The sequence below is a fragment of the Primulina huaijiensis genome, unplaced genomic scaffold, assembly GCF_012295235.1.
Source record: "Primulina huaijiensis isolate GDHJ02 unplaced genomic scaffold, ASM1229523v2 scaffold43375_ERROPOS137452, whole genome shotgun sequence".
NCBI classification, from domain to species: Eukaryota; Viridiplantae; Streptophyta; class Magnoliopsida; order Lamiales; family Gesneriaceae; genus Primulina; species Primulina huaijiensis.
Genome location: NW_027360499.1, coordinates 103,393 through 129,696, shown reverse-complemented (window position 1 = coordinate 129,696; position 26,304 = coordinate 103,393). Strand labels below are relative to the sequence as shown.

At 36.0% G+C, this 26,304-nt stretch overlaps 4 protein-coding genes and 1 long non-coding RNA gene across 10 annotated transcripts in view; 4 read left to right on the top strand and 1 right to left on the bottom strand.

The window, feature by feature from the left end:
- On the top strand, positions 1 to 5,719 carry LOC140970211 (F-box protein SKIP16-like). Of its 2 annotated transcripts, XM_073431850.1 has the most exons (5): positions 4 to 328; positions 1,194 to 1,919; positions 2,874 to 3,092; positions 4,265 to 4,371; positions 5,468 to 5,719. In XM_073431850.1, exons 1-5 carry the CDS (start codon positions 125 to 127, stop codon positions 5,544 to 5,546), a joined length of 1,335 nt encoding a protein of 444 aa, XP_073287951.1. In that variant the 5' UTR covers positions 4 to 124; the 3' UTR covers positions 5,547 to 5,719. The 2 variants fall into 2 exon arrangements, with proteins under 2 accessions (XP_073287952.1, XP_073287951.1); XM_073431851.1 differs by lacking the exons at positions 2,874 to 3,092; positions 4,265 to 4,371; positions 5,468 to 5,719 and adding an exon at positions 2,782 to 2,856 and having other exon boundaries at positions 1 to 328.
- A 2,073-nt stretch (positions 5,720 to 7,792) lies between these two features.
- Positions 7,793 to 9,446, top strand: LOC140970212 (acid phosphatase 1-like). Its single transcript, XM_073431852.1, has 3 exons — positions 7,793 to 8,352; positions 8,476 to 8,685; positions 8,803 to 9,446. Exons 1-3 carry the CDS (start codon positions 7,970 to 7,972, stop codon positions 8,978 to 8,980), a joined length of 771 nt encoding a protein of 256 aa, XP_073287953.1. The 5' UTR covers positions 7,793 to 7,969; the 3' UTR covers positions 8,981 to 9,446.
- Positions 9,158 to 13,384, bottom strand: LOC140970213 (peroxygenase-like). The gene is made up of 7 exons (XM_073431853.1): positions 13,244 to 13,384; positions 11,976 to 12,305; positions 10,588 to 10,737; positions 10,206 to 10,291; positions 9,747 to 9,841; positions 9,537 to 9,662; positions 9,158 to 9,445 (listed from the first exon to the last, which is right to left on the bottom strand). Exons 2-7 carry the CDS (start codon positions 12,088 to 12,090, stop codon positions 9,292 to 9,294), a joined length of 726 nt encoding a protein of 241 aa, XP_073287954.1. The 5' UTR covers positions 12,091 to 12,305; positions 13,244 to 13,384; the 3' UTR covers positions 9,158 to 9,291.
- On the top strand, positions 11,441 to 11,685 carry LOC140970214 (uncharacterized). Its single transcript, XR_012174093.1, has 2 exons — positions 11,441 to 11,564; positions 11,612 to 11,685. It is a non-coding gene; the product is annotated as an uncharacterized lncRNA (long non-coding RNA).
- Positions 13,385 to 14,532: 1,148 nt separating the features above from the next.
- The window catches only part of LOC140970220 (uncharacterized), a 17,551-nt gene continuing 5,779 nt past the window's right edge, over positions 14,533 to 26,304 (top strand). The window contains exons 1-2 of one of the 5 annotated variants that reach the window (XM_073431865.1): positions 14,549 to 14,700; positions 19,069 to 19,130. The gene's annotated coding sequence lies outside the window, so the exon portion shown is untranslated. Of the gene's footprint in view, positions 14,745 to 19,063; positions 19,131 to 26,304 lie in introns of those variants that run through there. The other 4 variants (XM_073431864.1, XM_073431867.1, XM_073431868.1 and 1 more) reach the window with 4 other exon arrangements.

Below are 26,304 nucleotides of genomic sequence, written 5' to 3'. Positions count from 1 at the left end.
TAGAAGCTAAACCGGACAAAATAAGTGGAAACCCTGATTTGCCCCTGTTCAGAACTCAGGTATCGATGACACGGTTCAAGAACTGCTGAGAAAAGAGGGAGTAGAGCTAACAAAATTTGCAAAAATGGGGTTGGAGGATATGGGCGGGTTGGCGATTCACGTAATTCTGTCGAAATTTGCTCCGTCGGACGTTGCATCATTTTGCTGTGTCAGTGAAAGGCTTCGGGTTTGGGCCTCCGAAGATTCCATTTGGGCCCGATTCTGCTCCGACGAGCTCAATCTCTCCTCTCCTCGCGATCCCAACGGCAATCCAACCGCTTCTTTTAAGGTTACATGAATGCTTAGATACGCGCACACGTGTTTTTATATGTGTGTAATTTTGTTGTGTGTTTTTTGTGAATGTAATTGTTAAGCATTGACTTATCGTTATATACTCAATAACGAGATAAAATTTATCATTTATTGTTTTCTAATTAATTTAGCTGTGTCGTGGTTAGTTGGATCGCAACTGCTTTTCGTATTTAGCTCAATTCTATGTAATCGGAAGTGCGATCCTTTGTAACGGCGAATTGTTTCATTTCAGAACTTTTTTGGGTCACTTAGGGCTGTGAATGACACTGCTGTACTAATAAGATGTGATATGTTAGGAAAACATTGGGGAGTACGATAGTGGGGGTGGAAGGTGGGGAAATGGTCGGAGTAGCAAGTGTCGAAATTTAATTTTGATTATTCGTTTGATGGATATGACTAGTGCAGCATATTATTTCTTCATATGCATCTCCTGATTGAATTATGAAGTGGANCTCTTGTTTGTGTGTTCATGGACACAATATTTTGGTGAACAGCCAGTGCATTTCCTTACAATATTCATTGAAATGGTGCTAAAATGATTGCATACTCTTGTTTGTGTGTTCATGGACACAATATTTTGGTGAACAGCCAGCGCAAGAGGTCCTGACTCAATCTCTGCTGAAATAATCATTTTGAATCTTTTCATACTTATTTCATGGATCTGTGAACACACTATTTTGGTGATATAGCCCAAAAGTAGCTGTGATTTAATGGAATTGATTGATTTAGACAACTTGTGCTCGTATTTTTACTCAAGTTATTTTCACATTGAAGATTTTGTCTTAGAGTTGCTAGTGTATCTTGAATATTCTCTGGAAGCTCAATTTACCCTTCATCTATAGGCAGCTTATAGAGCATGGCGAGAAGGATTTGCCATGTATCCATGGTCACTTGTTATGCGAGCCAAAAGTTGTTGGAGCAAACTTAAAGCGTGGTTGGCAGTAAATTTTCCCGAGGTTTTGCCAACTCTACGCAGGGGTGCATCTGAAGATGAAATCAAGCGGTTTGAGAAGTCTTTGAAAATAAAACTCCCCCTTCCTACTAGGGTTCTTTATCGCTTTTGTGATGGCCAAGAACTGCCTGATGAAGAAATGAGTGGCAGCTTACCCTCAAGTTTGTTGGGTATCATTGGTGGTTATTCTGTGTACGATCACCTCGTGAATGTGTTCTTGTTACCCTTAAGCCAAATGGTACTTGAAACAAAGGATTATATGCGTCTGATAGGACTTAGTGGTAGATCATATAAATATATTGTAGTGGCAGCTTCTGCTACTTACAGTGAGAAAAGTTTTTTTTTAAACTGCATCAGCGGTCAACTTTTTGTGGGCACTAGGAATCTGGTGAAAGATGGAGAAATGCTGCCTTGTGTTCCTGATGCATTGATCAATTCAGTGCATGATCCAAAAGGTAGCCAACAGCAGGATGCCATGCTACTATGGCTAGAAGAACATGGACGACGCTTGCAAGATGGAATTATTGGTGTTTACCAAGAGAGAAAATTTCGAAGCATAAATCTGTTCCCTGAAAAAGCTCCCATCTGCTCCTCTGCCGTGACAAATGGCGTAAAGGTAGTGAAACATGATCCTGTGCTTTGTTAATGTATCTAAAACTACCTCCTCTCCCCATAATTTTTCTTGTCTTACATGAACTTGTGTGGTATGTGGATGCAGTATGGTAGCTTGCTAGTTGGTTTGGGATATAAGCATCACAGCTAACAGTTGAATATATAAATTACGTTCTCTAGGTTTTTTTGTTGGCCAAAAGAACTCCAAATTCAGATAATGTTGTTGTTAGCATCCAATTTATCGGCTAAGGAAATTGGTTTCGTTATAGTGGATGATAAATAAAACTCAATCTTAATCTTTTCTAACCCACAAAGCTGCTTTAAGGAAAAAATGCTAAGCATGCAAATTTTCACATGCTATTCTCAGGTTTGGAAAACATTTTTGAATTTGCTGATTTATTTGCTAATCAGGATCTTGCATGAAGATCCGAAATGTTTGAGAACAAAATCGTTCTATTTTTTAGTATGCTTCCCCGATATTGCAAATTGGACTTAGTGTAAGTTTCTTGGGCTATCTTTTTCTGAGTTTATCTGCAGACTCTTAGAAATGCATGCACCTCTTTTGTTGCTATATCAATTATTCACATTGATTCTAGTACTGATTTACCTCTTTTATCGTCTCTGCCCTTCTATCAACTCGACCCTTTGCCCTCACATTTTTATATTTGATATTTGAAAGATGAAGATGATGACGATTTCAATATTTGATATCTTATGCTTCATGTTTTTTTTTTTAAAATTGAATTTTTTTTAAGAATATTTTATTTATTGTGCACGCCTTATAAAGAGTGTGTTTCGCCTTGTGTTTAAAGCCCCATGACACTTGAGCACTTTAATGCGCCTTGCACTTTTGACAACTATGGTAGGCTTGTTCTGTTAGTGTCGGCCTTTTGGTACAAAAAAGAGGATGTATTCTGGGCACATAAGTACGTTGCAATTTATTTACATTTTGTCCTAGGTCCGTGCTTCGGCTGCATTTGTACCTGAGTTAAGTAACCTTCAAGATGAATCAGACAAGTTTATGTTTGCTTATTCCATCCGCCTATCTCTTTCTCCTGATGGATGCATCATCAATGGAATGACCTTCAGCTCTTGCCAATTGTATTGGAGAAGCTGGATTATACGCGCTAATGATTTGGTTGTAGCTAATCCCAATGGAGAAGCTGTGATAGGGAAGGTATGTTTTCCCCATTGTCATATAGCTTTATCTCCCTAGGGTTAAGTGTGAATGAACTAATTTTCCTTTCTAGAACTTGTATTATTTTATTTGTTTTAAATAATTTGACTAAATTTATGACAAAAATTTCGAGAAAACAATGCTAAATATTTCCAAAGGAAACTTGTTACAAATGATCAGGGAAGCAAATATTAAGAGTAATATAGTCGTTAGTATAATGAAGAATGCATGTTTTGTGGTGCTACAATTCAATGTTTTATTTAAATTAAATTATAAATGGCCAAGTGCTTCTTTAAAAATCTTTACGATATGTTTCCCATGTTCTTCTCATTATCAACATGTCAAGATGGTTGCTGAGAAAATATTGATCCTTATTTGACAGTACACTGCTCAATGTATGCTAGACAAACTCTATAACCCTCTACCTCTGGGGAGTTGCGAGAGATGAGTGAAACACCTTGAAATATTTTAGTCATATAATCGACGTAAAAATTACATGTTAAACTTGGTCGTGAAATAAAAATTTTGATTAATATGTGGCGAGTAGATATTTGAGTCATACAATTAATGAAACAAGTGTTATATTAAACTTGGTCGTGGAATCAAAATTATGATTAGTATGTGGCCAATAGTATTGCTGAATTTAATTCCAGCATGTGAAAATATCTTTAGTCAATGGTCTTAAGTGTTGGCAGACAGACCTCATGATCTTACTAGCAATTTCATTTTGTTTTTGAATCATCTTGATGGAACATGTGAAAGCAATACATGCATCAGGCATAATACATGCATCAGAGATTTTCCACTCTGACAGGTCTTAGATTGAAGTAACCTAGACAACATGAATTTGACTTGTTTATGATGAGTATAATTGATTTAAACGAATAAAGGAGAAAGAAAGGACTAACAAAGTTGTTTTTCCCTAGCTTATTGTGGAAATATTTCATACATCACGACTCTTGTGCTTGGTTGGAATTCCTTGCTGCAAGCCTGTGTAATGTGCATGAAAAGAAGAAGTTGATAACTAATACTCATATATAAAGCAATTGCAACTCATATAACCATCAGTAGAGCTTTTAGTCCGCTTAAGTTGAGCTGTCACCTGTTGATCATATTTAAGTTCATCAACTGGGTCTTCAAGTATTTGACTTTGTCTAAACTGTATGCTGCAGTATCCACTACTACGTCCTGGTGAAGAAGAGTTTGTCTATGAGAGTAGGACAAGTCTGCAATCCTCTCGTGGATCTATGGAGGGTTCTTTTACTTTTGTTCCTGGAAGGTATGCACTATTTCATGAAGTCGTCTAATCTGTAAATTTATGTATGAGCATCAATTTTTTTAATAAACTTGATAAATTAAACATTGTTGATTGAGGACAATGAAAATAATTTGTCAACTGGGTAGTAGCAGAATATATCATGCATTCTTTGACTCATTTGACCTTTTTATGCATCAAATTGTATATTTCTTCCTGCCAATCACCTAAAGCCTAATGGTCCCTGTCTAATTTGGTGCACATCTGATTGCATGCATAATGTCATGTTACCTGATTAAAAGAAGCATCAAAAGCTTTTCCTTCTGCTCAAAACCATGAAAATAACCACTAAGCGGTAGGATATTTTGTTGCTTCTAGCTAGAAGAATGAGAAAGTTTGTTATTTACACTGAGTTTTCTGCTTGCCTATATCTTCACATAAGCAAAATATGGAAGCTACTGGCATCTTTGTACATGTCCTTTTCTAGCAAAGCATTTTTTACTAGTCTCAACGAGATTTTGTTTTGAACAAAACTAAACCTATGAAATGAATATAGAGGACACATACATAAACCGAATGACCGAAAGGATGTGAGACATATTTCTTTCATGTCAATTTTGTTGCTTAAAACATGTGACACAAAGACCACCAATGTCTCTTGCTTTTTAACTTTTGGAGCACAGGATGAAATCTTAAGTGACTCGTTTTAAAGAAAAAGAAAGGCATATCAAAATTATTTTCGCATTAAGTCATACCCCCATGGATCAAGTGATGTGATGATACCTGACACTTAATTTTCAAAACACCAGCAAGAAGATAGATCTATGAGTTGATTGCCCACAAATTTTGACAGGTTTTAGATAATGACAATGAATACGTAATGCATTCTTTATTTGTATGGCCAAAATGTTGTCTATTCTTTTACCAGACGAATGGTTTACTTGCACAATCATTAGTTTTCTTGAGTTCCCGTAAATTAAAACCTTTGACATGTTTAAGCATGTACACATATATACATACATACATGCGTTCATGCATACAGCATGTGCATACACACTTCCATCTCTGTGCTTGAAATAAATCGTGTAGGTTAAATAAATGTTAGCTTCTGTCTCTTCAGATTGGCAGATGCTAAAGGTGGACCATTTGCAGTTGAAGTAGCTTCATTTCCACTTCAGCTTCCAGAATACATTTTCTGATAATTCAGGTGTAAAAGGTTGAGAAAATGAGCGTAGCAATCTTGGTATGCCAAACATGTGAAGATTCAGAGAACAATAAGTGTTAATAAGTTACAATAATTGATGTTTGTATAATTGTAGTAATCGACATCTTACAGCTTATGTTACATCAATACGATAAAATCTTCAAAGCAAGTTCGTCACCCATATGAAATTCTAACAGCCACCTGACATTCGCACAACTCCATGTCAGCCCTGGGCTGTCGTGCCCCAAGTTGGAGGAAGGTTAGGTGTAATTTTACCCTGTTTGGTGATAAGATTTTATGTGGATCATAGTTGTAAAAAACGCAGGTGTCCTGAGACTTAAAGCGCAAAACATATATTTTTTCAATCATATGATAAATCACATTTTTAGTGGACGATTTCTCATCTGTCGGATTTTTTAAAAACAAAAGGCTGTTTTTTCTGTGAAACGCAAAAATATAAACACAAAAGTGAAGTCGCGCGCTTTGGAGTGCACTCAAGCGTATGCTGTGAGCTTCGCTGCATTTGCGCTTTGACAACTATGATGTGGATCGCGGCAACTTCAATTACATGAGATAATATAATTTGCTATCTATTTTGTATTTGGTATTGTTACTAGAAAATGATATGTCTACGTTGTTTGGGTAAGGCCAGCACAAAGTGCTTCCAAACTTCTCACACAAATTCACAAGTACTGATTGTGATTGGTACGAAAGAATAAAGAAAGAAAAAGAAAAAAGGAAAGTGGAAACACTTGAACGATAGAAAACTGAACGTGGGATACAAACATAAGAAGTCGAATGAACCGTTTCGAGGTCGGTGATTGGAAGATGTTTCAGGATTTGTTCTTTTGCTTGATGTATGAAATTATCTAGTCATCACGTTCAATAAGAAGGAACACTTCAGCAAATTTATGTAATGTTACAAAGTTAATACACTATTTCCGAGGCCTTACATTTTGAAGTTGCTTACTTCTGTTTTCTTCTCATCAAGGAAAAGGTTGAGGATCCGAGGAGCACCTTTGGTATCAAATTTTGAGCACGGTTTTGTGTTTTCTTTTATTATTTCATGTTATCATTTAATTAGAAATTTTTGAATCATGTTATTTTAACAAATGAAAGTCATATTTTAAACACACACAGATATAATATCATTTTATCCGAATATGACCCTAATTTAAATTTTTCTGAACATTGGAATAATCTAAAGGTGAAATGCCAGAGAAGCTGGATAGGCCAGTTTGAGTACACCATAGAATAATGCAAATGGATGATTGGATTAGAGACATGGAGACGATGTAGCTCTGTCCATTAGTCTGACCAGAACCAAGAACGTATAGAAACAATAATTCAAGGCATGAATTTGAATCTTTTATGACTGCTGGCAATTGTTTCTGTCCGTATAGCTGTATGTTGGTTGACACTTTGCTGGCATTATTGATTATGGATTGCCACTTTCTTCAATACCATCACTCTTATTCACTTTCTTTTAAAAAAACTGTGACAGCAACACCAAGGGCAGAGTTAGAACTCTTACATGCACACAAGTCCCAGAAAATAAACTCTCGCCGCCAATCTTGTTTTAATCTGTTCTTCTTGTTTTTTTTTGGAAAATAATTTAGTGAATCAGTGTGTGTTTATATATAGAAGTTTTAGTAGCTTAAGTATATAGAACATCATTTGGGAGGGGAAGGAAATACGAAAGTGTAGAATGATTGAATTTCAACTGCATCACATGGTAACAAATATTATATTATATGACCGTTTAATGATTATTCTTAGTCTGCATCACATGATGGAGCCAATTAGGACATTTATTGCACAATAGTTTGTGCCCATAAGCATTTAAAATTCGCAAACTCTTGTTAGAAAAAGCATTTTGGCAAAAATAAAATAATTCAAATATGATTATATTTAGAGCCCTTCAGATTTAACTTAGCTTGAAAACTTGGGATCATGCGGTGTAACAGAAAATTATTTTCTGATCAGTACCAGCATAACATAATCGTTGAATTGTTGATATAAATAGAGGTCCCTCATAGATTTATTTGTGGGGATCATATATCTTATTCCTTATATAATTCAAGAACCTGAACAAATAATATTTGTGGGAAGTGATCGGCCAAGAAATAAATATATGTGTAACGCCAAGTTACGTTTATTCAATCAATGGATGAAAAAAAAAAGAGAAAAATATGAAAAATTCTATTTGATTTTGATTTTGATTTCGATTTCCCTGAATGCATTGTCTGAAATATGAAAAGTCTGTTGGTCGATATTTTCTGCCAGCTTTCATGCCATTTGCTAATTAATAATACATGTGTTAATTGGTGTGACAACCAGAATGTTCTCTTCAATTGCCATAAGTATATTATATTCACTTAAATCTAAGATACAACATATTCCACTATCCTTCAAGCAATGGCGAGAAATCTTGTTTTCTGCTTAGCAATCTGCGGTTGGCTCCTGGGCTGTTCGTCTGCTGATTGGAACATCTTGAATCAGAAGAAAACAAAACATGGGCTCCAGATCACCTTGAAAAACTACTGCGAGAGTTGGAGGATGAATGTGGAGTTGCACAATATAAAGGATTTCGAGGTCGTGCCTGAAGAATGCGCTCAGTACATCGGGAAGTACATGACATCGACTCAATACAAGGTCGATTCACAGACAACGATCGATGAAAGCACTGTGTATCTTGCCACCAGCTGCGGCTTGAAGAAAGATGGGAAGGATGCTTGGGTCTTCGACATTGATGACACCCTTCTTTCCACCGTGCCTTATTACAAGAAAAACGGGTTCGGGTAAATCCTTGACTATTCTAAACTAATGTTTTGTTCATTTCTTGATCATGGTAAATGGTTTTATGTGCTCTTAAATTTGATACAGTTGAAATTTTGTATCAATGTCATGGTGAATATGTATAGGGGAAACAAGTTGAACTCTACATCTTTGCAAGAATGGAAGAATCAGGGAAAAGCTCCAGTACTAGAATACTCGCTGAGACTGTTCAATGATCTTAAAGGGCTTGGAGTAAAGATATTTTTGGTTTCTTCAAGAAATGAATGCCTTAGATCAGCTACGATTGATAATCTTGTTGACGTTGGTTATCATGGATGGACTAATCTCATACTAAGGTTTGAAAAAATAACGAAGATATCCCCAGAAAGTATGGCTTTTAGGCCTACTTTTTAAGGGATTCTTTACTCAAATCTTTGATCTTTTGAGCTGAAAACATTGTGTTGTTAATGCAGAGATTCAGATGACGAAGTAAAGGACGTCCAACAATTCAAGGCTGATGCGAGGAAGCAATTAACCAACAAGGGTTACCGTATTTGGGGCATCTTAGGCGATCAATGGAGCAGTATTGAAGGGCTTCCAAGTGCAAAAAGAACTTTCAAACTTCCAAATCCTCTCTACTACGTTGCTTGATTCTTATTTCAAATCGATTATATACCTGTACGTCATGAAGTTACATTTCCTCTGAATTTCCATCTTTTGTATCTACTTTATTAATGCCTGATTCTTTTATATTGTCCCGGATTGAGTTCGAGATGCTAAACATCCAAAAAAAAAAAAAAACTTCTTTTCAAGGCATCTTCAACGATCTCAAGAACATAAACTTAACTTCATGGATTATTAAACGAGGTCCACATTTCTTCACCCAGTTCACATAATTTTGGATAATTAGAAAACATGCATGTTACACATGAAGTACGGGTACAAACTAACCATACGTGCCTCTATTCTATCTTCTCCTCGGCTCCCCTCTGCTGCTTAGCACAGTACTCAAATAAACTACCATCAAAACAGCGTCTGATCGCCTCTTTCGACAAAAGACCATCCTGGTCCCTAGCTAGAATGTACAGAATGGTCCACTCCATTTTGCTCGCAGTCCTGCAGGATCAATATCCATCAATCTATTGATAAAGACGGTCTAGTTTATATACAGAGTGGCCCAAGCTGGGTATAAGATTTTTGGTTTTACCATCCAAAGGGGTCAAATGCTAGTCTGTTGCCCTCGGTCATGCGCCACATCTCTCCAAATGTAAGCTTGTCCGGAAATGTTCGAGCGTGCTTGCTAAACATGTTCTCAAAATTCACTGGGGAGTATCTGCAAATTTTTGAAAAACAATGTTTCACATCATAAAAATTACACATTTGATCGATACACACACAACTATATCATGCTGCAAACCTTCCTTCCGTGTCGTATGTTCCTGAATCACTCCCATGCTTGGCCTTGTGTATGTTATATATATATATTGGGAACAGAGGATTCGGAAACCAACCCTGTTGCAAAATATTTTCACTGATAAAATTCAAAACATACTTGGAATAGTTCCAATCTTGATAACAATATGAACTTCATGCTCATGACTCTAAACTTGACCCATCTCCAGACCAACCCCTCCTTTCCCAACATCGAACTCGAACCAAATTCTTTATACTATGAACTAGTAGCTACTGAAGTTGACATTCTTGCCTAAAGTGAACATTGCTTCATGCTTGGACATAAATTGTACATGCATTACCACATAAGGTTAGCATCAGTTGTGTTATGTGTTTCCACAACCAAATGAGAGTAGAGCTAAATCCTCTCCATTAGAGGTGATATTGAAAGAGCAAAGATATCAATAGAGCTGTAATAACTTACAGGAAGTGTTAGATAACTCAACCCCATGTTAATGACAATAGCAATTATAATTGATGCGATCATGTTGAAACCTATTTGCCGAAGTCCTGCAGATAATAAAAATTATTACTGAGAAGAAATGAATGAAATCATCACCAAAGCGGTGCAGCTAACCTAAAATGTAGATTGTTCCATACGAAGATTTTAGACTAGTTTTGGAAAATCTTTGATGTGATTCAATGCTCGAGATTCATGATTCCGAGAAAAAATAAATGTCACTTAATTACGACACATGTCAATTAACATCTCAAAACAAATTGAAAAAATGTTGCAAAAGAATTCAAGCTTAAAAGCAAGTGTTCTATTTAATTAAAAGAGGAACAAAGAAACGGCTTATGAATACCAGCATAAGTCTCCCAGGGATATATTATCCCATTATCGTCTTGGTCAAAAAAGGCACAATGTTGCTGCAGTACACTCAAATCATTATGAGCATGGCCAGGTGTTCCATTAGGGTGGTCCATATCAGGAGCAACCAGACCTCTTGCCATATCTGAAATTTCATGAATTAAGATTCAAAAACCGAATGCATCTCTACTGTGTAGATAGATCAGCATTATAATCTAGCTTCATTATCAAAAAAGAACATTTCAACCTGAATGTGTACTCTTATCCATCATTATAACTTGACATGAACATTTTCCTTTCAATATCCAAGGATGAATAGGCGAAAACAGCCATTTATCATGTCTAGCTCTTTGGAGATGATATCCTGAATTTAAGTTTTGCTTTATCAAGCTTTCAAGATAACCAAAACAGTCGGTTGTGCAATACCAGAAGAGAATCGAGAACAAATTAGGAGATTCGGTATGCAACTAATCACTAGACCATACCAGATTTAAGGTATGCCTAACGTTGTGGAAAACTTGTGCTACTATACCCAAAGGAGTTCAGGAAAAAATGAAGCCCCATATGCACTTTTACTGTCAACAACTAACCACTTGATGCTAAGCTTTTCGATTCATCCCCAATAACATGGCCGGAGAACTCGGACAGTATTCTAGAGTTTGCTAGAGCCAACCCTTGGAGCAGAAATCATGAATTCCAATCCCAGTCTGAATCAAAACAAAGAAATGATCTGATTCACTTTTTCCCATGGCGAATAGAGACCACTATTCTCCCTATTCTAATTTTGAATGCATGGGATACGAACATATTCCTGACTTACTACCCCACCACAAATTACTGAATCACACCTTACATGCACTCAATATTCGAGAAAGAACGTGTAAGCTTAACCTTATTGGTTTACTCTCTAAAAAAAGTTAATATACATATATCCTATACAAAAAGGAGGTTCGGATAAAAACCATATACCGTGTAACGACAAAACAAAGCATAAAATAATGAACTGTTCCAGGTCAGAGCATCCTGGTTCTTGGACGTTATATTAGCAGGTGATAATTTTTTTTTACAAATTGCAAAAAGATCAAATTTTTTTTAATATAAGTCCTGCAAATTTTTACTCTCCATCATTCATGTCGTTCTTATTAGACTTGAAAAATTAAGTTTGCCCCACAGGCTCACACTTGTTCTCGTGCTACATGTACTCCAAAGGATTGGCACGCCTCATAGACTTTTATGAGGCCGTTTCCCCCAAGAACTTGCTCTGCTAATGAATCCTAATTCTGACATCCCAAATAAATAAAGAATTGGAAAAAAAAAACATTTTCAATTGACGGGTGCACATAATCTAATCCTTCAAGAAACGAGTACCGAACAACATCTTACAAGGCTTCGGAATCGAAGTTTCCAAGTCCGTCCGCACTGGCCGCTCGAAGGTCACAGGCGCAAGCGGCGCCTCCGGCGACAATGCAGGATTTCTCTCCGCTCTAGCAGCTGCCATCTCTCTACAAAATCAGTCGCGAAAAATCCTCCAAGAAAATCAATGTTTCCAGAACGAACCCTTTTGCAAATTGAACCAGCAAATGCATGTATGCAAAAAAGAACAAGAGAAAGGGTGAGGCGGAGAAATCTGCGCGGATGCGGCCTCACAAGTGACGGACGGGTTGCGTGATTTATCGGGACTTCGCTCGTGACACGTACACCCCTTCGTTGTTTCTCAATATATGGAAGAAACAGAACATATAGCTACGTGTAAAACTACTAAATCAATGTAGTTAATCAAAACAGTAGTACAATAAATCAAATCAAAGTCTGCAGCTTGTACATTTTTCTTAAAACAGATTCGTCCTCTCCGGTATGTGCTCCGAGGATTCAGCGGACGTCTGTTTCTCAGGATACAACGGGCAAACCAGCAGAGTTGCAGCACAAAGCACTATGCTAGCGAACAGAATCAATACCTGAACTTTATCAGTGAACAGAGCAGAAACAGTACTGCAGAAGCAGAAGCAGAAGTAGTACTGTTACAGAAATACTGTAGCAGAACAGAGTACTGTAGCAGATGCAGTACTAGAGCAGAACCAGAAGTACTGTAGCAAAAGCAGAAGTACTGTAGCAGAACGCAGAAGTATAGTGAGAAAAAAGTGGATTTTCGGTAGGTTTTCTAGGTGAGGCACATCCCCTATTTATACTTGGCAACACCATCCATACGAAAGGCCAAAAGTTGCCTTAAAGATGATAGATGAATCACTAACAGTTGAGGAGATGAAGCACCAAGCGAAAGGTCTCAAGGGCGTGTGAAATGTCTCAACTGTAAAAAAAATAACAAAAGATTACCTAGACTGCTAGGCGATTTTTGCCTTGATTGGTCCGACATTCGACGCACCTAGGTCGCGCTCGTACGCTTGCACACAAGTCAAGCCTTTTTCCATTGCAAATCGGGCTCATGATTTGAGCCCCTGCGCCTGTGTGCGCGAGAGAGAGGCTCTTGACCAATCATTGTGACACCTCCCTAAAGTCTAACACAATATAAACTTATCTATACCACTTCTTTTGTCCAATGTGGGACAAATCCACCTTTCAAATTTTCATTCACACACATGGAAAGCCCATAAGCCTAAAAACACATACTTTTAATCCAACACCCTTCCCTTCACATCGCTTCAATTCTTGAGCAACACCCTGCGGCACCAAAAATTACAAGTCGACTGTTTTTATCCTCGAGAGTGCAATCCTAAAATAAAAACGTGTAAAATATTTGGATAAATAGACGAAATTTCAAGGATAAGATAGGTAGATTATCGCATCAATGTGTGTTTTAGCGCAAGACAGGTTCGAACTTGAGCTACTATTTTTTTTTACAAGAAGTCCGGTCCGGTCTTGATTCTTGCATCATTTTAAGATTAAAGATAAAGATTTTTATGTAAAATTAGCGATAGAAACATATGACTATAAAAATTAAAATTTAGGTGAGAATTTGAACAGAGATGCGATAGTTTAATTTGGATAAAGATTTTGAATAAGAAGTCAGGGAATATTTGATTAATTTAATTAATTTATTTGTCTTAAATATATATGAAAAATATTTATGGAATTTTTATAAATGATTTCCCATTATATCAAAAGTTAGTAGTTCAAGAGATTTAATTGCAACTAATAGCAGATTATATAAATTATTACAGATGAAAAATTTATNGGGAATTTAAATTTATGGGTTTTCTACTAAATTTACTTAAAAATATATCTCATGGCCAAAATCATATTATACTATGTTGTCTTTTTTTTTAATGGATTTTCAGCTTAACATAACAATTTTGGACTCACAATTACGATAAAAATAAAATCACACAAATATTTATTTGTGAATCAGGTCAACATTACTTATATTTACAATGTCTCGCAGGAGTTTTTGTGAATTTTATAACTCTTCTATTGGTTTAGCAATCAAAATGTTAAATTGATATACGTGGTCGAAAATAAGTTCTTACTGGATGTATTTTGATTGATAAGTATATTATAAGTAAAACTTGTATTTAGTTTATGAAAATTTATGAAAAATAATAATTTAATTTAAAATAAGAAAAGATTTTAAAATACGAGAGAAATAATTTTTTAATCGGTATATATTTTTTGTATGATAAGAATATTTTTTTCTTAATATATCAAATATAAATCTATATTATAGATCACAATTTAATAGACATATATATAATACAGATAACAATAACAGAAAAATAAGCAAAAAGATATCCAGTAAAACAATTTTATTTCCATAAGATTTCATTTTTTGTAAAATTTATTATTATTTTTTAATATGAAAATGAAAAAACGTCAAAAAATTATTATTTGGAACTAAATTTGATCATTTGAATTGAAAATAATTAAATTTTATAAAAAAATTACATTAATGAGATTGAAAATTTTAATATGCTTAAACTAGTAATTAATAAAATTTTAAGGAAAAAAATATCCCAGGCTTTTCTGAGCGGCCGAGGTCTGAGGTTGGTTCTCTTGTAAAATTTCCGGCGAAGACGGTGGCGGTGGCGGTGGCCGTGGCCGCGACGCAACAGCGTAAAGCTGCCAAAAAGTGGACGTCAGCAACAGATCGGAGGAGGTTTTCTTTCAAACTATGAACGATCATGCCCTTTTTATAATAATGTTGGTGGCTTTTGTGAGCATTCTGTTTGCTGTTGATTAGGAAGGTTTTTTGTATTCCTGACATTTTCAATGGATTCCTTTGTTTCCAAGTGTCTACGAAGTGTTATAGTTTGTGCCTGCATCGTTTTACCTGCTCTATTCTTCAATTGCCACAAACTCATTTATTTATTACTTTATTATTATACCTTGTTAACTGAAGCGTTGTGTTGTTGGGAGCTTCAAGAGCGGAGCGCGCGTCCAAGCTACTCTTTCTAGGGAATTTGGTGAAAATGTTGTTGAGGTTCATCAGATTTCCTTAAGAGTAGGAGTAGCTTCATTCTGAAACTCGTCTTTCCATTTCCCATAAAATTATTAAATGTGGATCCCGAGTGAGTTTGTTAATTATATCGAACAGAATCGAAAAATCAGTAAATAGAAAGATGAGTTTCAGTGTAGTATCCCCCTCTATGTTCATTGTTAATACATGCTAGTGGATGGTTTTGTGCTTGGTAACATGGATAGTTGCGTAGATTGAGTTAGAGCTTTGAGGGGTAAAATGATTCAGCTCTGTTGCAAAATCGGCATGACCACGGTCAATTAGTGAGGTTAGGCTCAACCTACACATGCTATGTGTGCTCAGTCAGTCTGTAAGGCGGGATTCAAAAGTCAGAAGTTGTTAATTATGAATAGATAGAAGTACGAAGAAAAGGCGATTCTTTCGAGGTAATGTCTTATTTTGGAATAAGGAGGATGCCTGCAAGTTATTTGTATCGTAGATTTATGGTGTAAATGTATTAGTATATATGATAATTAGAAAAAACATTCGTCTTAGAATTTAAAAATGTATATATCAGGGGGGTTGAAACTGACAGCTGAGGTCTTGCAAAGGTCTTAGACTTGTCTTTATAAATGGTTTTTCTATTTTAGAATTAGATCTATGGTTGTTCTGAAAAAATAATCCAAATATAAAATGTGTCATAATGTTAGAAAAAATGGAAAGAATTTTAAAGATTTAGTTTAGCTTAACTTATGTATTTTGGAATAGGTTCAATTGGACAAATAATTGCACAATTCTTCAACCCTATTTCATAAAATTTGTTGTAAGGCTGTAAGCTTTCTTCCCTTCTCAAAAAACTCGTATATACAAGGTGATAATTTTTCCTCTTCCACATTATGTTAGAGTGCATTTGGATAGATAAGCTATTTCCAAAAAAAAATTATTGTTTAGAAAACATTTGGATAGATAGCTGTTTCAAAAAATTATGTATACTATTGTTTGAAAAATGTGATGTTTGGTAGTGCTCATAATCTTTAAAAAGGCGTAAAAAAAGCCAGTCCTTAAAATGTTGCTTTTAGAGGTTCAGTTCAATTTCTGTTTAAAAATAAAAAACTGTTCATTTTCACTATTATGCAAAAATACTTGAAAAAACCTTGCTTTAAATGGTTTTGAAGTCGAGTTCTTTTGTGTCCAAACTTGTGTTTAATATGTGTTTACAAGGTGTACTATATTTTCTTATACGCATATAACTAGGACACGTTCATCAAGGCTCAAGTCTACGTTAGATGAATTTTTAACTTTTCAATGAATTCATTAGTTTTCTGTAAATAAAATGAGATGATTTCATTTTGGAAAGTTACTTAAGCGTGAACGTTTAATATCATAACAAAAGTAAGAACTACTTAAGAAATTTGCTATTAATGTCTGACAATTTTGGTGTAAAGCAGTGTTATCATAGAAATCCGAAAATTTTAATGATTTTTGGAAGATTGTAATTTTTTTAAAAATCTTTTAAATAATTTTAGAAAATGTAATTTACTTTTATGGTAAAATTTTTAAGGATTTGAATGTTTGGGTTTGAGAAGGATCCGTTGTCGTGATTCTGGTAAGAACAATGAAAATCACAATAAATTGTAGTCTCTGTGTGGTATCAATAATTAAGTTTCACATTTGACTGGATTTTGGTGCAATAAATTATGTGTATCATTCGTTGTCATGATCTTTCTGGGCGTGTATAAAATTCCACTTCATTTCATAGTCGCCACACACTTTGGCATATCCTTGTCTTGTTTTCTTGCTTGTGACTGTATGGTTAATGTGCACAATTTTTTTGTCTCATTTTGCATCTTACTTGATTATATTAAATTTTGTTCTCACAAAGTCCTCTTCTTTTCTCCCTGTTCTTTAAATTTTGGAATTCTCTAATCTCTTCCTTGTGATCTGAGTTTATCTTGTATTGATAGCAAAAAGAGACAAAAACGAAGGAAATGCCCAATCAGGAAACATTAATCGCCTGTCGTGTGTGTGACCAAGTTTTCTTCGACAACAAAAATCTATTTGACCATTATATGAGGCTACATGTTGGAAGCTTTGAGTGTTCAGTAAATGGTAGAAACTTCTTTTCAGGTGCTTCACATACTAGTTGCTTCACGTCAGTGCCAGTGACTGATGTTAATTCTAGTGCTAATCCCTACTTTGGACCAAATTCTTCACAAAGAGTTGCCCCAACATCAGACCTTTCGGTAGGTGGCAACTATGTAGTACCAACACTTTTGAGAAACTTTTTGCAATTGAGAGGTCCTGTCTCAACAACGAAGTCTCAGTTGTTTCCAGTTTTATCAAATTTCCGTTCACCTGTAAGCACCAGCACCTTATCTTTGCGCCCTAAACAATTGTCTAATTCCCATTTTAGATTTGCGTCTCAGCCTACTGGACAACCAAGTTTCCATTTTCCTAGAAGCCATGGAACTCGGGGTATCTCTAATTCACAGTCCACCGCATCTACCTCAAAACCTACCAGACGATTAAACTTTCGTTCACCAATAGATGTTGGTGCATCAACTCCAGAATCCATGTCAGGTGGTACCAGTAGTCTTTCTTGCGTGACAAAGAGATCTCTCTTAAAATCAACTAGGCAAACTGAGGTCCGTAATATTTTCACTGGCTATACAAAGCCCTATATAATGCAGCTGGAGCATCCCATCGAAGAGATGACTCTGGTGGATCATAATGACAAAAGTGCTGGCAATTTTAAACCAGATGACATAAACCTGACATTGAAGCTTTGATACCTCCGCTTATCATATTTCCAGGAAGGAACTTTATTCATTGGTTTCATCACATTTTGTTTCAAACACAATAAAATTCGGACCCACGTTTTTAATCTTTAGTTATTTGCGAATTCTTATGAATGAGACTGAGTAGACTTTTGGTAAGCTATGATCTTCAAAATTGACTTCGGACATATAATATGGAGTCACTATTTCAATATTCGAAGATTCCTCCATCCTTGTCTCCTGACTTAATTTATTCCTCATTCTGAATAATTGGAATCTGATTCTCCCTGAGCATGGTATAAGCATTGATTATATAAATTTATATTTTTACTGGAGTTGAATGAAAAAGTTCATCAATGTTGGAATATATTTGATAGAAAGCAACAAATCGTGGCATCATCCCTGAGCATGATATAACCATTGATGGTATGAAAATTTGGATTCTTCACTAGAGTTGAATAAGACAAGTGCATCTGTGTTGGAACATATTTGTTGGGAAGCAACTGACTTCCACGTTGATTGGCATAATTATTACTTGTTATGGCTTTTGGTACAGCTCTAGTCTCTCGATTATATGTGTGTGGTGTGTGTCTACACACACACACACACACATATATATATAAAGTACTACCATGAATAGTAAGGGATTTAGAAGGTGTGATGAAAAAGGACAATTTATAGGTTATATTCTACAAGTTACATTCAAAACACTTGAAAGAACTGAAGAATTAGAGCCTGAAAGGAAAATCTGTGAAAGTTTAATGCAAAAATCAACATGTAACTTGGTTTTCTGAGGCCTCTTTGGGAGCACATCAACAATATCCATTATTCAAGCCCCACAGAGCTTGCGTGTCATGGGCTTCGGTGCTGTGGAGACCTTACAAGTAACATACTACCAAAGCTTGCTTTTATCCTATTGTTGGGGGCTCAGCATCCCTTCTCTACTAGGGATCGATTTTACCTTTTGTTCTGGACAAAGGATGCATTCTATGCGACATACATTACAAAAAATTAGGTCTTAGACATCACAAAATTTTGCGATGGTTTTTGTTTAAAACGTCGCTATTTAAAAATTGCGACGGTTTTGACGGTATTTAAAAATTGCGACGGTCAAATTTTCTATAAATATGGCCATATTCGGTCAATTTTTCTCCACACTGCTTCACATCTATGATAAATTTTTATCTCTTAGGCGATTTTAGTTTCAATTTGAGGTAAGTTTTTAGCTTCAATTCTTGGTAAATTTCTGAGTGCCGGTTAAGATCATGAATTTTGTTAGCTTGTAGTGCAGGTCATTTTCCAGCTGATTTTTTTGCGCATGCACAGTGGTCCGGCGTCTTCTACGGTCAGATTGTAAGTTTATTGTAGATTTATACATAGTTTAATTTGTTTTTATTGCATGTTATTTAGAAATTAAATAATATATATTAAATGTTTGTTATTAAAATATTATATAATTTAAATGTTCAATTAATTGTCAACATTAAAATTATTAAATCTGTCTACTTATGTTATTGAATGAGAACTAAAGAGTTCATATATTAATATTTTTAATTAATGAGTAAACGATAGCGATTCAATAAAATACATCTTATTTAATTAACAGATGTTGTAAACAAATCAAATTGAATAAATANATAAACCTTTTTATGGGCTGTGATGGATAGACAAGCCATCTTGAATTATTGATTCTCCGATTTCAGAAAGTGGGAAACACAGCGAGAAGATTAGAATATTGCTTTAGGAACCTTCCGAATTAATGCATCTCTTGGTTGTACGTCACTTGTTGGTTAACTTCTTCCGGATGATACGAATAAAGGATTGAAGGATCCAATTGCATTGACCCCTCTTATTTCAATAATATTTATTTTGATATTGAAAATATTATTAAAATCATTATTATTGACCCCTTCTATAAAAATTTAGAAATAATGGAAGGGGGTCAAAACTCTAAATTGAATATAATTTCCACATAATTTTGATTCGAATCAACATTTTAAAAGGCTATTATTTTATTTATAAATTACGATTAAATTGTTGAGGAAAAACAATATATTTAGGAAAATTAAAATTTTCTCACAAATTGGTCCAAATTTTTTCTCGAATGACCTGAAAATTGTTCATGGCACTAAATCAAGTGTGATTCATGTTATACAATGGTTTCTCTATTTCGATATTACAACTTGTTTTGCTTCCCTCCATCATATTAATTGGTTTTTCTTATGTCGATTTGATTTCATTAAATATTAATGTCCAAAGGAAATTGTGTGATTATTTTTAAATTGCGATATATCTCTTTTATTACCCGTACTGTACTATAAGATATGAGTTGAGTTCAATCTATCCTTTGGCATCGTATCCATCCATGGTATATCCAACCATTAGTAAGTATTCTTGTTATGTTATGGAAGTCGAATATATTCATAATAGTATGATACTGTATACTTTGAGCTCAAGCTTTCGTGGATTTGCTTTGCTTTTGTTTTTATACAAAAGGTCTCAAATCAATAGAGATATTCTTACATCTGATTAACTCATGGTCATCTACTTATATTTCCAATATGAGACTTTAGTTGTATTTTCAACAATCATAATCCTCTCCTCAAACAAAAGACCACAATTCTTCTCATGGTCCAGATATCCCCTCAATCACGTCTGTCCATCCTCGAGATGATATTTGGAGCATTGCATGCCTCGATCTCATCACGGATTTACTGAGAGTTCTCATCTGATTCGTTTAAATATATGAGGATTCCACACACATGGATCGATCTAGACCATGATTATGTTTCCTACATATGGCGTTACTTGTTATGTCATGGAATTCATATATATCCATAATGATATGATATTGTTCGTTTTGAGCTTAAGACCTTATGAATTTGCTTTTTGACTTTACTCAAAAGACCTTATACTAATAGAGATTCCATCTTTATAAGCACATAGTCTTCCTTATGTGAGATTTATAATTTTTTGTGAACATCATATATGAGAATGAATGTCAACAATTGGATGTAGTTTCATGATAACCTCTAATTAACCAAAACATTGTTAGAAAAATTGCTAAAACCAGTAGCGTGAAAACAAACTTGTAGAGATAAAGTAATAACCGAAACAAGTGTGATGTTTACAGTATGACTATTATGTAAAAGAAAACAAAACCAAACCGAGGCCTGTAGCATGTACAGTTTTCTTAAAACAGATTCGCCCTCTCCTGTATGTGCTTCGAGGTTTCAGCGGACGTCTGTTTCCCAGGATACAACGGAACAACCAGCAGTGACTTAGCACGAGACACTACTACGGCGAACTGAAAACGTACCTTTACTTTATCACCGAGATTTTACGAGAGGCCAAATGGAAAGATAACAATATGTAATGCAAGAGAGAGCTTGAAAGAGAGAAAATTTCATGTACTTGAAATGAGGAAATGAACCCACTATTTATAAGCCCCAAAATGCACACCAAGAGTCATGGAAGATTAATTAACTCAATTAATCTTCCCATTAACTCAAGAATATGAAGAGTCAAAACTCTTCAATTAACTCAAGAATGTGGAGAGCCAAAAGACACTCCCACATTCATGAGACACAATTTTTTATTCAACCTTTAAATTTTTATTAAAATTTCCAACAATCCCCCACATGAATGAAAATTGATACAAATCTTGGTGACAAAGTTCTACAGTTGAATCCTGCATAGGATAGGTAGGTGTTACCCTTTGAACCTTCCCTCATGAAATATATTTGCTTTACTAGCTGACCAGTAGATATGATGTCCTTGAACTGTTCTGCCGTTTATGTAAATTAAGATATACTTCACACAAGATTCTCCCTGATACTATTCAGTTCTCATGATTGTGTTCGTTTTGGCCATGAACACACGCCTGGTTCTGCAAGAGGGTCTAGAATTGAGCCCTGCAATTCCTTCGAAGCGGCCCCACTTCTCTCTCACATAGGTGATTCTGTATTGCTTCTTATCAGAATCATTAAAAGCCGTAAGCTTATCCTCAACATTCACTGTTTTATAATAGGAACGGACTAGGGATAACCCCCACAGTGATCTACCAAATCAGTGCGATTAGGTTTTCCCATTGAACCTAGTTCTTGGGATCTCCAGTCAGCGTAGGTTGGGTTTTCCTTCACACCAATTTATTCTATAGGCTTGAGCCCCATTCCCCTTGACATTTTCGCAACTAACTCTCTGTTTAACCCTTTTGTTAGCGGATCCGCTATATTATCCTTTGACTTTACATAGTCAACAGATATAACTCCAGTTGAGAGTAGTTGTCTAATGGTATTATGTCTACGACGTATATGCCTAGACTTACCATTATACATATTATTTTGTGCCCTTCCAATCGCAGATTGGCTATCACAATGTATGCATATAGCCGGCACAGGTTTTTCCCATCCTGGAACATCTTCTAAAAAATGACGCAGCCATTCAGCCTCTTCACCACACTTGTCAAGAGCTATAAACTCAGATTCCATCGTGGATCTGGCTATTACAGTTTGTTTAGAAGATTTCCACGCAATTGCTGCACCTCCTAAAGTGAATACAAATCCACTTGTAGATTTTGAGTCTTTCATATCAGATATCCAATTTGCATCACTGTATCCTTCAATAACAGCAGGATATCTGGTATAGTGCAGCCCATGATCGCAAGTGTACCTTAAGTATCTTAGCAATCTGATAATTGCTTTCCAGTGTTCAACTCCTGGATTACTCGTGAATCTACTCAATTTGCTTACTGCATAAGCTATGTCTGGTCTTGTACAACTCATTAAGTACATCAGACTTCCAATGACTCGAGAGTATTCTAATTGAGACATAGTCTCACCTCGATTCTTTGATAGATGCTGAATTGTGTCTATCGGGGTTCTAGCCAATGCAGAGTCATCATTATTGAATTTCTCAAGTATTTTGTCAACATAATGTGACTGACTTAGGACTAGCCCTTCTGATGTTCTATGAATTTTAATTCCAAGGATTACGTCGGCTAAGCCCAAATCTTTCATGTCAAATCTTGAGTTCAATAACCTCTTTGTGGATTTAATCATCTTATCATTACTACCAATGATAAGTATGTCATCCACGTAAAGACATAAATGACATATCCAACATCAGTGTTCTTTATGTATACACATTTGTCACATTCACTGAATTTAAATCCACTTTCTATCATGGCTTTATCAAATTTTTCGTGCCATTGCTTTGGTGCCTGTTTAAGCCATACAGAGACTTCACCAATTTACATACCTTATTTTCTTGCCCAATCGCAGAAAATCCCTCAGGTTGTTTCATGTAAATTTCCTCTTCTAAATCTCCATTTAGAAAAGCTGTCTTTACGTCCATTTGGTGTACTTCAAGATTCCGTAAGGCGGCAATCGCAAGTATCACACGAATAGAGGTTATTCTCGATACAGGAGAATATGTGTCAAAGTAATCAAGCCCTTCACGTTGATGGTAACCTTTAATTACCAATCTAGCTTTATACTTATCTATGGTTCCATCTGATTTCATTTTCCTTTTGAAAACCCATTTACAGCCTAGCGGTTTGCTTCCCGGAGGAAGATTTACTAATTCCCACGTATGGTTTTGTAAAATGGATTCCATTTCGGAATTGATAGCCTCTTTCCATAGAGGTCCCTCAGATGAACTTATTGCTTCCTTGAAGCTTTGAGGTTCACTTTCCATCATGAAAGTGATGAAATCCGGACCAAAGGATTTCTCTGTCCTAGCTCTCTTACTACGTCTAGGTTCAATATCTTGATCAAGCTCTTGTTCTTTATCAATTGTCTCATACAATCTTTTGGATGAACTTGGTTCTTCCTTAGATTTGTATGGAAACATGTGTTCAAAGAACGAAGCATTTCTTGATTCCATTATCATATTCTTGTGACTATCAGGTATTTGAGATTCATGTACAAGAAAACGATACGCACTACTGTTTTGAGCATATCCAATGAAAATGCAATCCACAGTTTTTGGTCCTATCTTTACTTTCTTTGGTGTGGGTACTGCTACCTTGTCAAGACACCCCCACACTCGCAAGTATTGGTAGGAAGGACTTCTACCTTTCCATAACTCATATGGACTTTTATCTTGCTTCTTTCGGGGCACCTTATTTAAAAGGTAATTTGCTTTTAAAACAGCTTCTCCCCACATGTTCTGTGGTAAACCAGAACTTAATAACAACGCATTCATCATTTCTTTCAGGGTGCGATTCTTTCTCTCTGCAATGCCATTTTGCTGAGGAGAATAAGGTGCAGTTCTTTCGTGTTTGATACCATGTTGAGCACAAAACTCAGCAAATGGTGATTCATATTCACCTCCACGATCACTTCTTAGCACCTTAATTTTATTGCTAAGTTGATTTTCAACTTCACTCTTATATTGGACAAATTTGTCAATAACTTCATCCTTACTTTTGAGCAGATACACATAACAAAATTTTGTGCTATTGTCAACAAAAGTAATGAAATATTTATTTCCACCACGAGTTTGTACACCTTTTAAATCACATACATTACTGTGAATTATATCAAGTGGTTCACTATTTCTTTCAATAGTTCGAAAAGATGATCTCTTTAGTTTTGCCTCAACACAGGTTTCACATTTGTGTTATTTATCAATTTGGAATGCATGAATGCTTTTCATGTTAATTAGTCTATGAATTGTATCATAATTAACGTGTCCAAGTCTACCATGCCATAAACAAGAAGACTCAAGCAAGTAAGCAAATGCATTAACTTTATTCATCACAGGCTTAATAGCCATCACATTAAGTTTGAATAAACCATTACAAACATAACCTTTGCCAACAAACATTCCACTTTTCGACAAAACCACCTTATCTGACTCGAATACAATGCGGAAACCGTGCTTGTTAAGAAGCGACCCTGACACCAAGTTCTTGCGGATGTCAGGCACCAACAGCACATTGTTCAAAGTCAGTTCTTTTCCAGATGTCATCGTTAGGATAACTTTCCCTTCACCCTTGATCTCCGAAGTGGCGGAATTTCCCATGAATAAATTTTCCCCATTCATAGATTCCTCAAGAGTAGCAAACATTTCCTTGTCGGAGCAAACATGGCGAGTGGCACCAGTGTCGATCCACCACTCCCTTGGATTAGAACCCACCAGATTAACCTTTGATATTACAGCACAGAGATTCATGTTCGAAACCTCATGAGCAATGTTCTCTACCACATTCGCCTCTCGGCTTCTCTTCGGCTTCTTACACTCAGATGCCTTGTGACCCATACCATCACAATTGTAGCATTTTCCTGAGAACTTTTTCTTCGAAATGCNAAGCCCAACTCTGTTTGGCAAACATACAAGTCCGACCAGCTCGGCACTCAGATCTTATATGTGGATTTCATATGGGCTCAAAGCTCAGCAGCTATCCCGGATTGGCATGAAGAGCATTTGCTATGTACTTAGTAGCATACAGCTATATTTNGAACAATGAGCTCTTCAACATTCATCTCCTTTCGCTTGTGCTTCAAGTAATTTTTGAAATCCTTCCAAGCTGGTGGTAGCTTCTCAATAATAGCGGCCACTTGGAATGANATCTTGAAAGTCCGGGAGACATGAGGCCCCGGCACCATATTTTAAANTTCATCTCCTTTCGCTTGTGCTTCAAGTAATTTTTGAAATCCTTCCAAGCTGGTGGTAGCTTCTCAACAATAGCGGCCACTTGGAATGATTCGCTCAAAGTCATCCCCTCACCGTGAATCTCGTGAAGAATCACTTGGAGTTCTTGAACTTGGCTGATAACCGGCTTTGAATCCACCATTTTAAAGTCCAAAAAACGACCAACAAGAAATTTCTTGGCCCCGGCATCCTCGGTTTTGTACTTTCTGTCAAGAGATTCCCACAGTTCTTTAGCCGTTTTCTTTTCGCAAAACACGTTGTAGAGCGAATCGGCCAATCCGTTTAGTACATAGTTTCGGCATAAGAAATCAGAATGATTCCATGCCTCAACCGCACTAACAGATTCAACATCTCCCTCACCCTCGTTGAGTTTAGGAGCCTCCTCAGTAAGGAATCTTGCCAGGTTCAGCATCGTCAAGTAAAACAGCATCTTCTGCTGCCACCTTTTGAAGTCCACACCAGTGAACTTCTCAGGTTTTTCACCGTGACTGGCTGGAACAGTAACCGCAGCAGCACGTGGGGTACCATGATGGACAACTTGAGGAGGGACAACATGACCAGTTTCCCTTTGCACACTGGTTTCAGTAGCCATATCTGAAACAACACGTAATGAGTAATCTGTTTTAAGATTGTTAGAAAAATTGCTAAAACCAGTAGCGTAAAAACAAACTTGTAGAGATAAAGTAATAACCGAAACAAGTGTGATGTTTACAGTATGACTATTATGTAAAAGAAAACAAAACCAAACCGAGGCCTGTAGCATGTACAGTTTCCTTAAAACAGATTCGCCCTCTCCGGTATGTGCTTCGAGGTTTCAGCGGACGTCTGTTTCCCAGGATACAACGGAACAACCAGCAGTGACTTAGCA

Coding starts and splice junctions, on each gene's coding strand:
- LOC140970212 (XM_073431852.1), top strand. CDS start 7,970: ATGGCGAGAAATCTTGTTTTCTGCTTAGCAATCTGCGGTTGGCTCCTG. Junction 8,353..8,475: donor TACAAGAAAAACGGGTTCGG/GTAAATCCTTGA, acceptor GAATATGTATAG/GGGAAACAAGTTGAACTCTA. Junction 8,686..8,802: donor TGGACTAATCTCATACTAAG/GTTTGAAAAAAT, acceptor TTGTTAATGCAG/AGATTCAGATGACGAAGTAA.
- LOC140970211 (XM_073431850.1), top strand. CDS start 125: ATGGGGTTGGAGGATATGGGCGGGTTGGCGATTCACGTAATTCTGTCG. Junction 1,920..2,873: donor CCGTGACAAATGGCGTAAAG/GTAGTGAAACAT, acceptor ATTTTGTCCTAG/GTCCGTGCTTCGGCTGCATT. Junction 4,372..5,467: donor TTTACTTTTGTTCCTGGAAG/GTATGCACTATT, acceptor CTGTCTCTTCAG/ATTGGCAGATGCTAAAGGTG.
- LOC140970213 (XM_073431853.1), bottom strand. CDS start 12,090: ATGGCAGCTGCTAGAGCGGAGAGAAATCCTGCATTGTCGCCGGAGGCG. Junction 10,738..11,975: donor AACTTCGATTCCGAAGCCTT/GTAAGATGTTGT, acceptor ATGAAATTTCAG/ATATGGCAAGAGGTCTGGTT. Junction 9,842..10,205: donor TGAGTTATCTAACACTTCCT/GTAAGTTATTAC, acceptor ATTTTGCAACAG/GGTTGGTTTCCGAATCCTCT.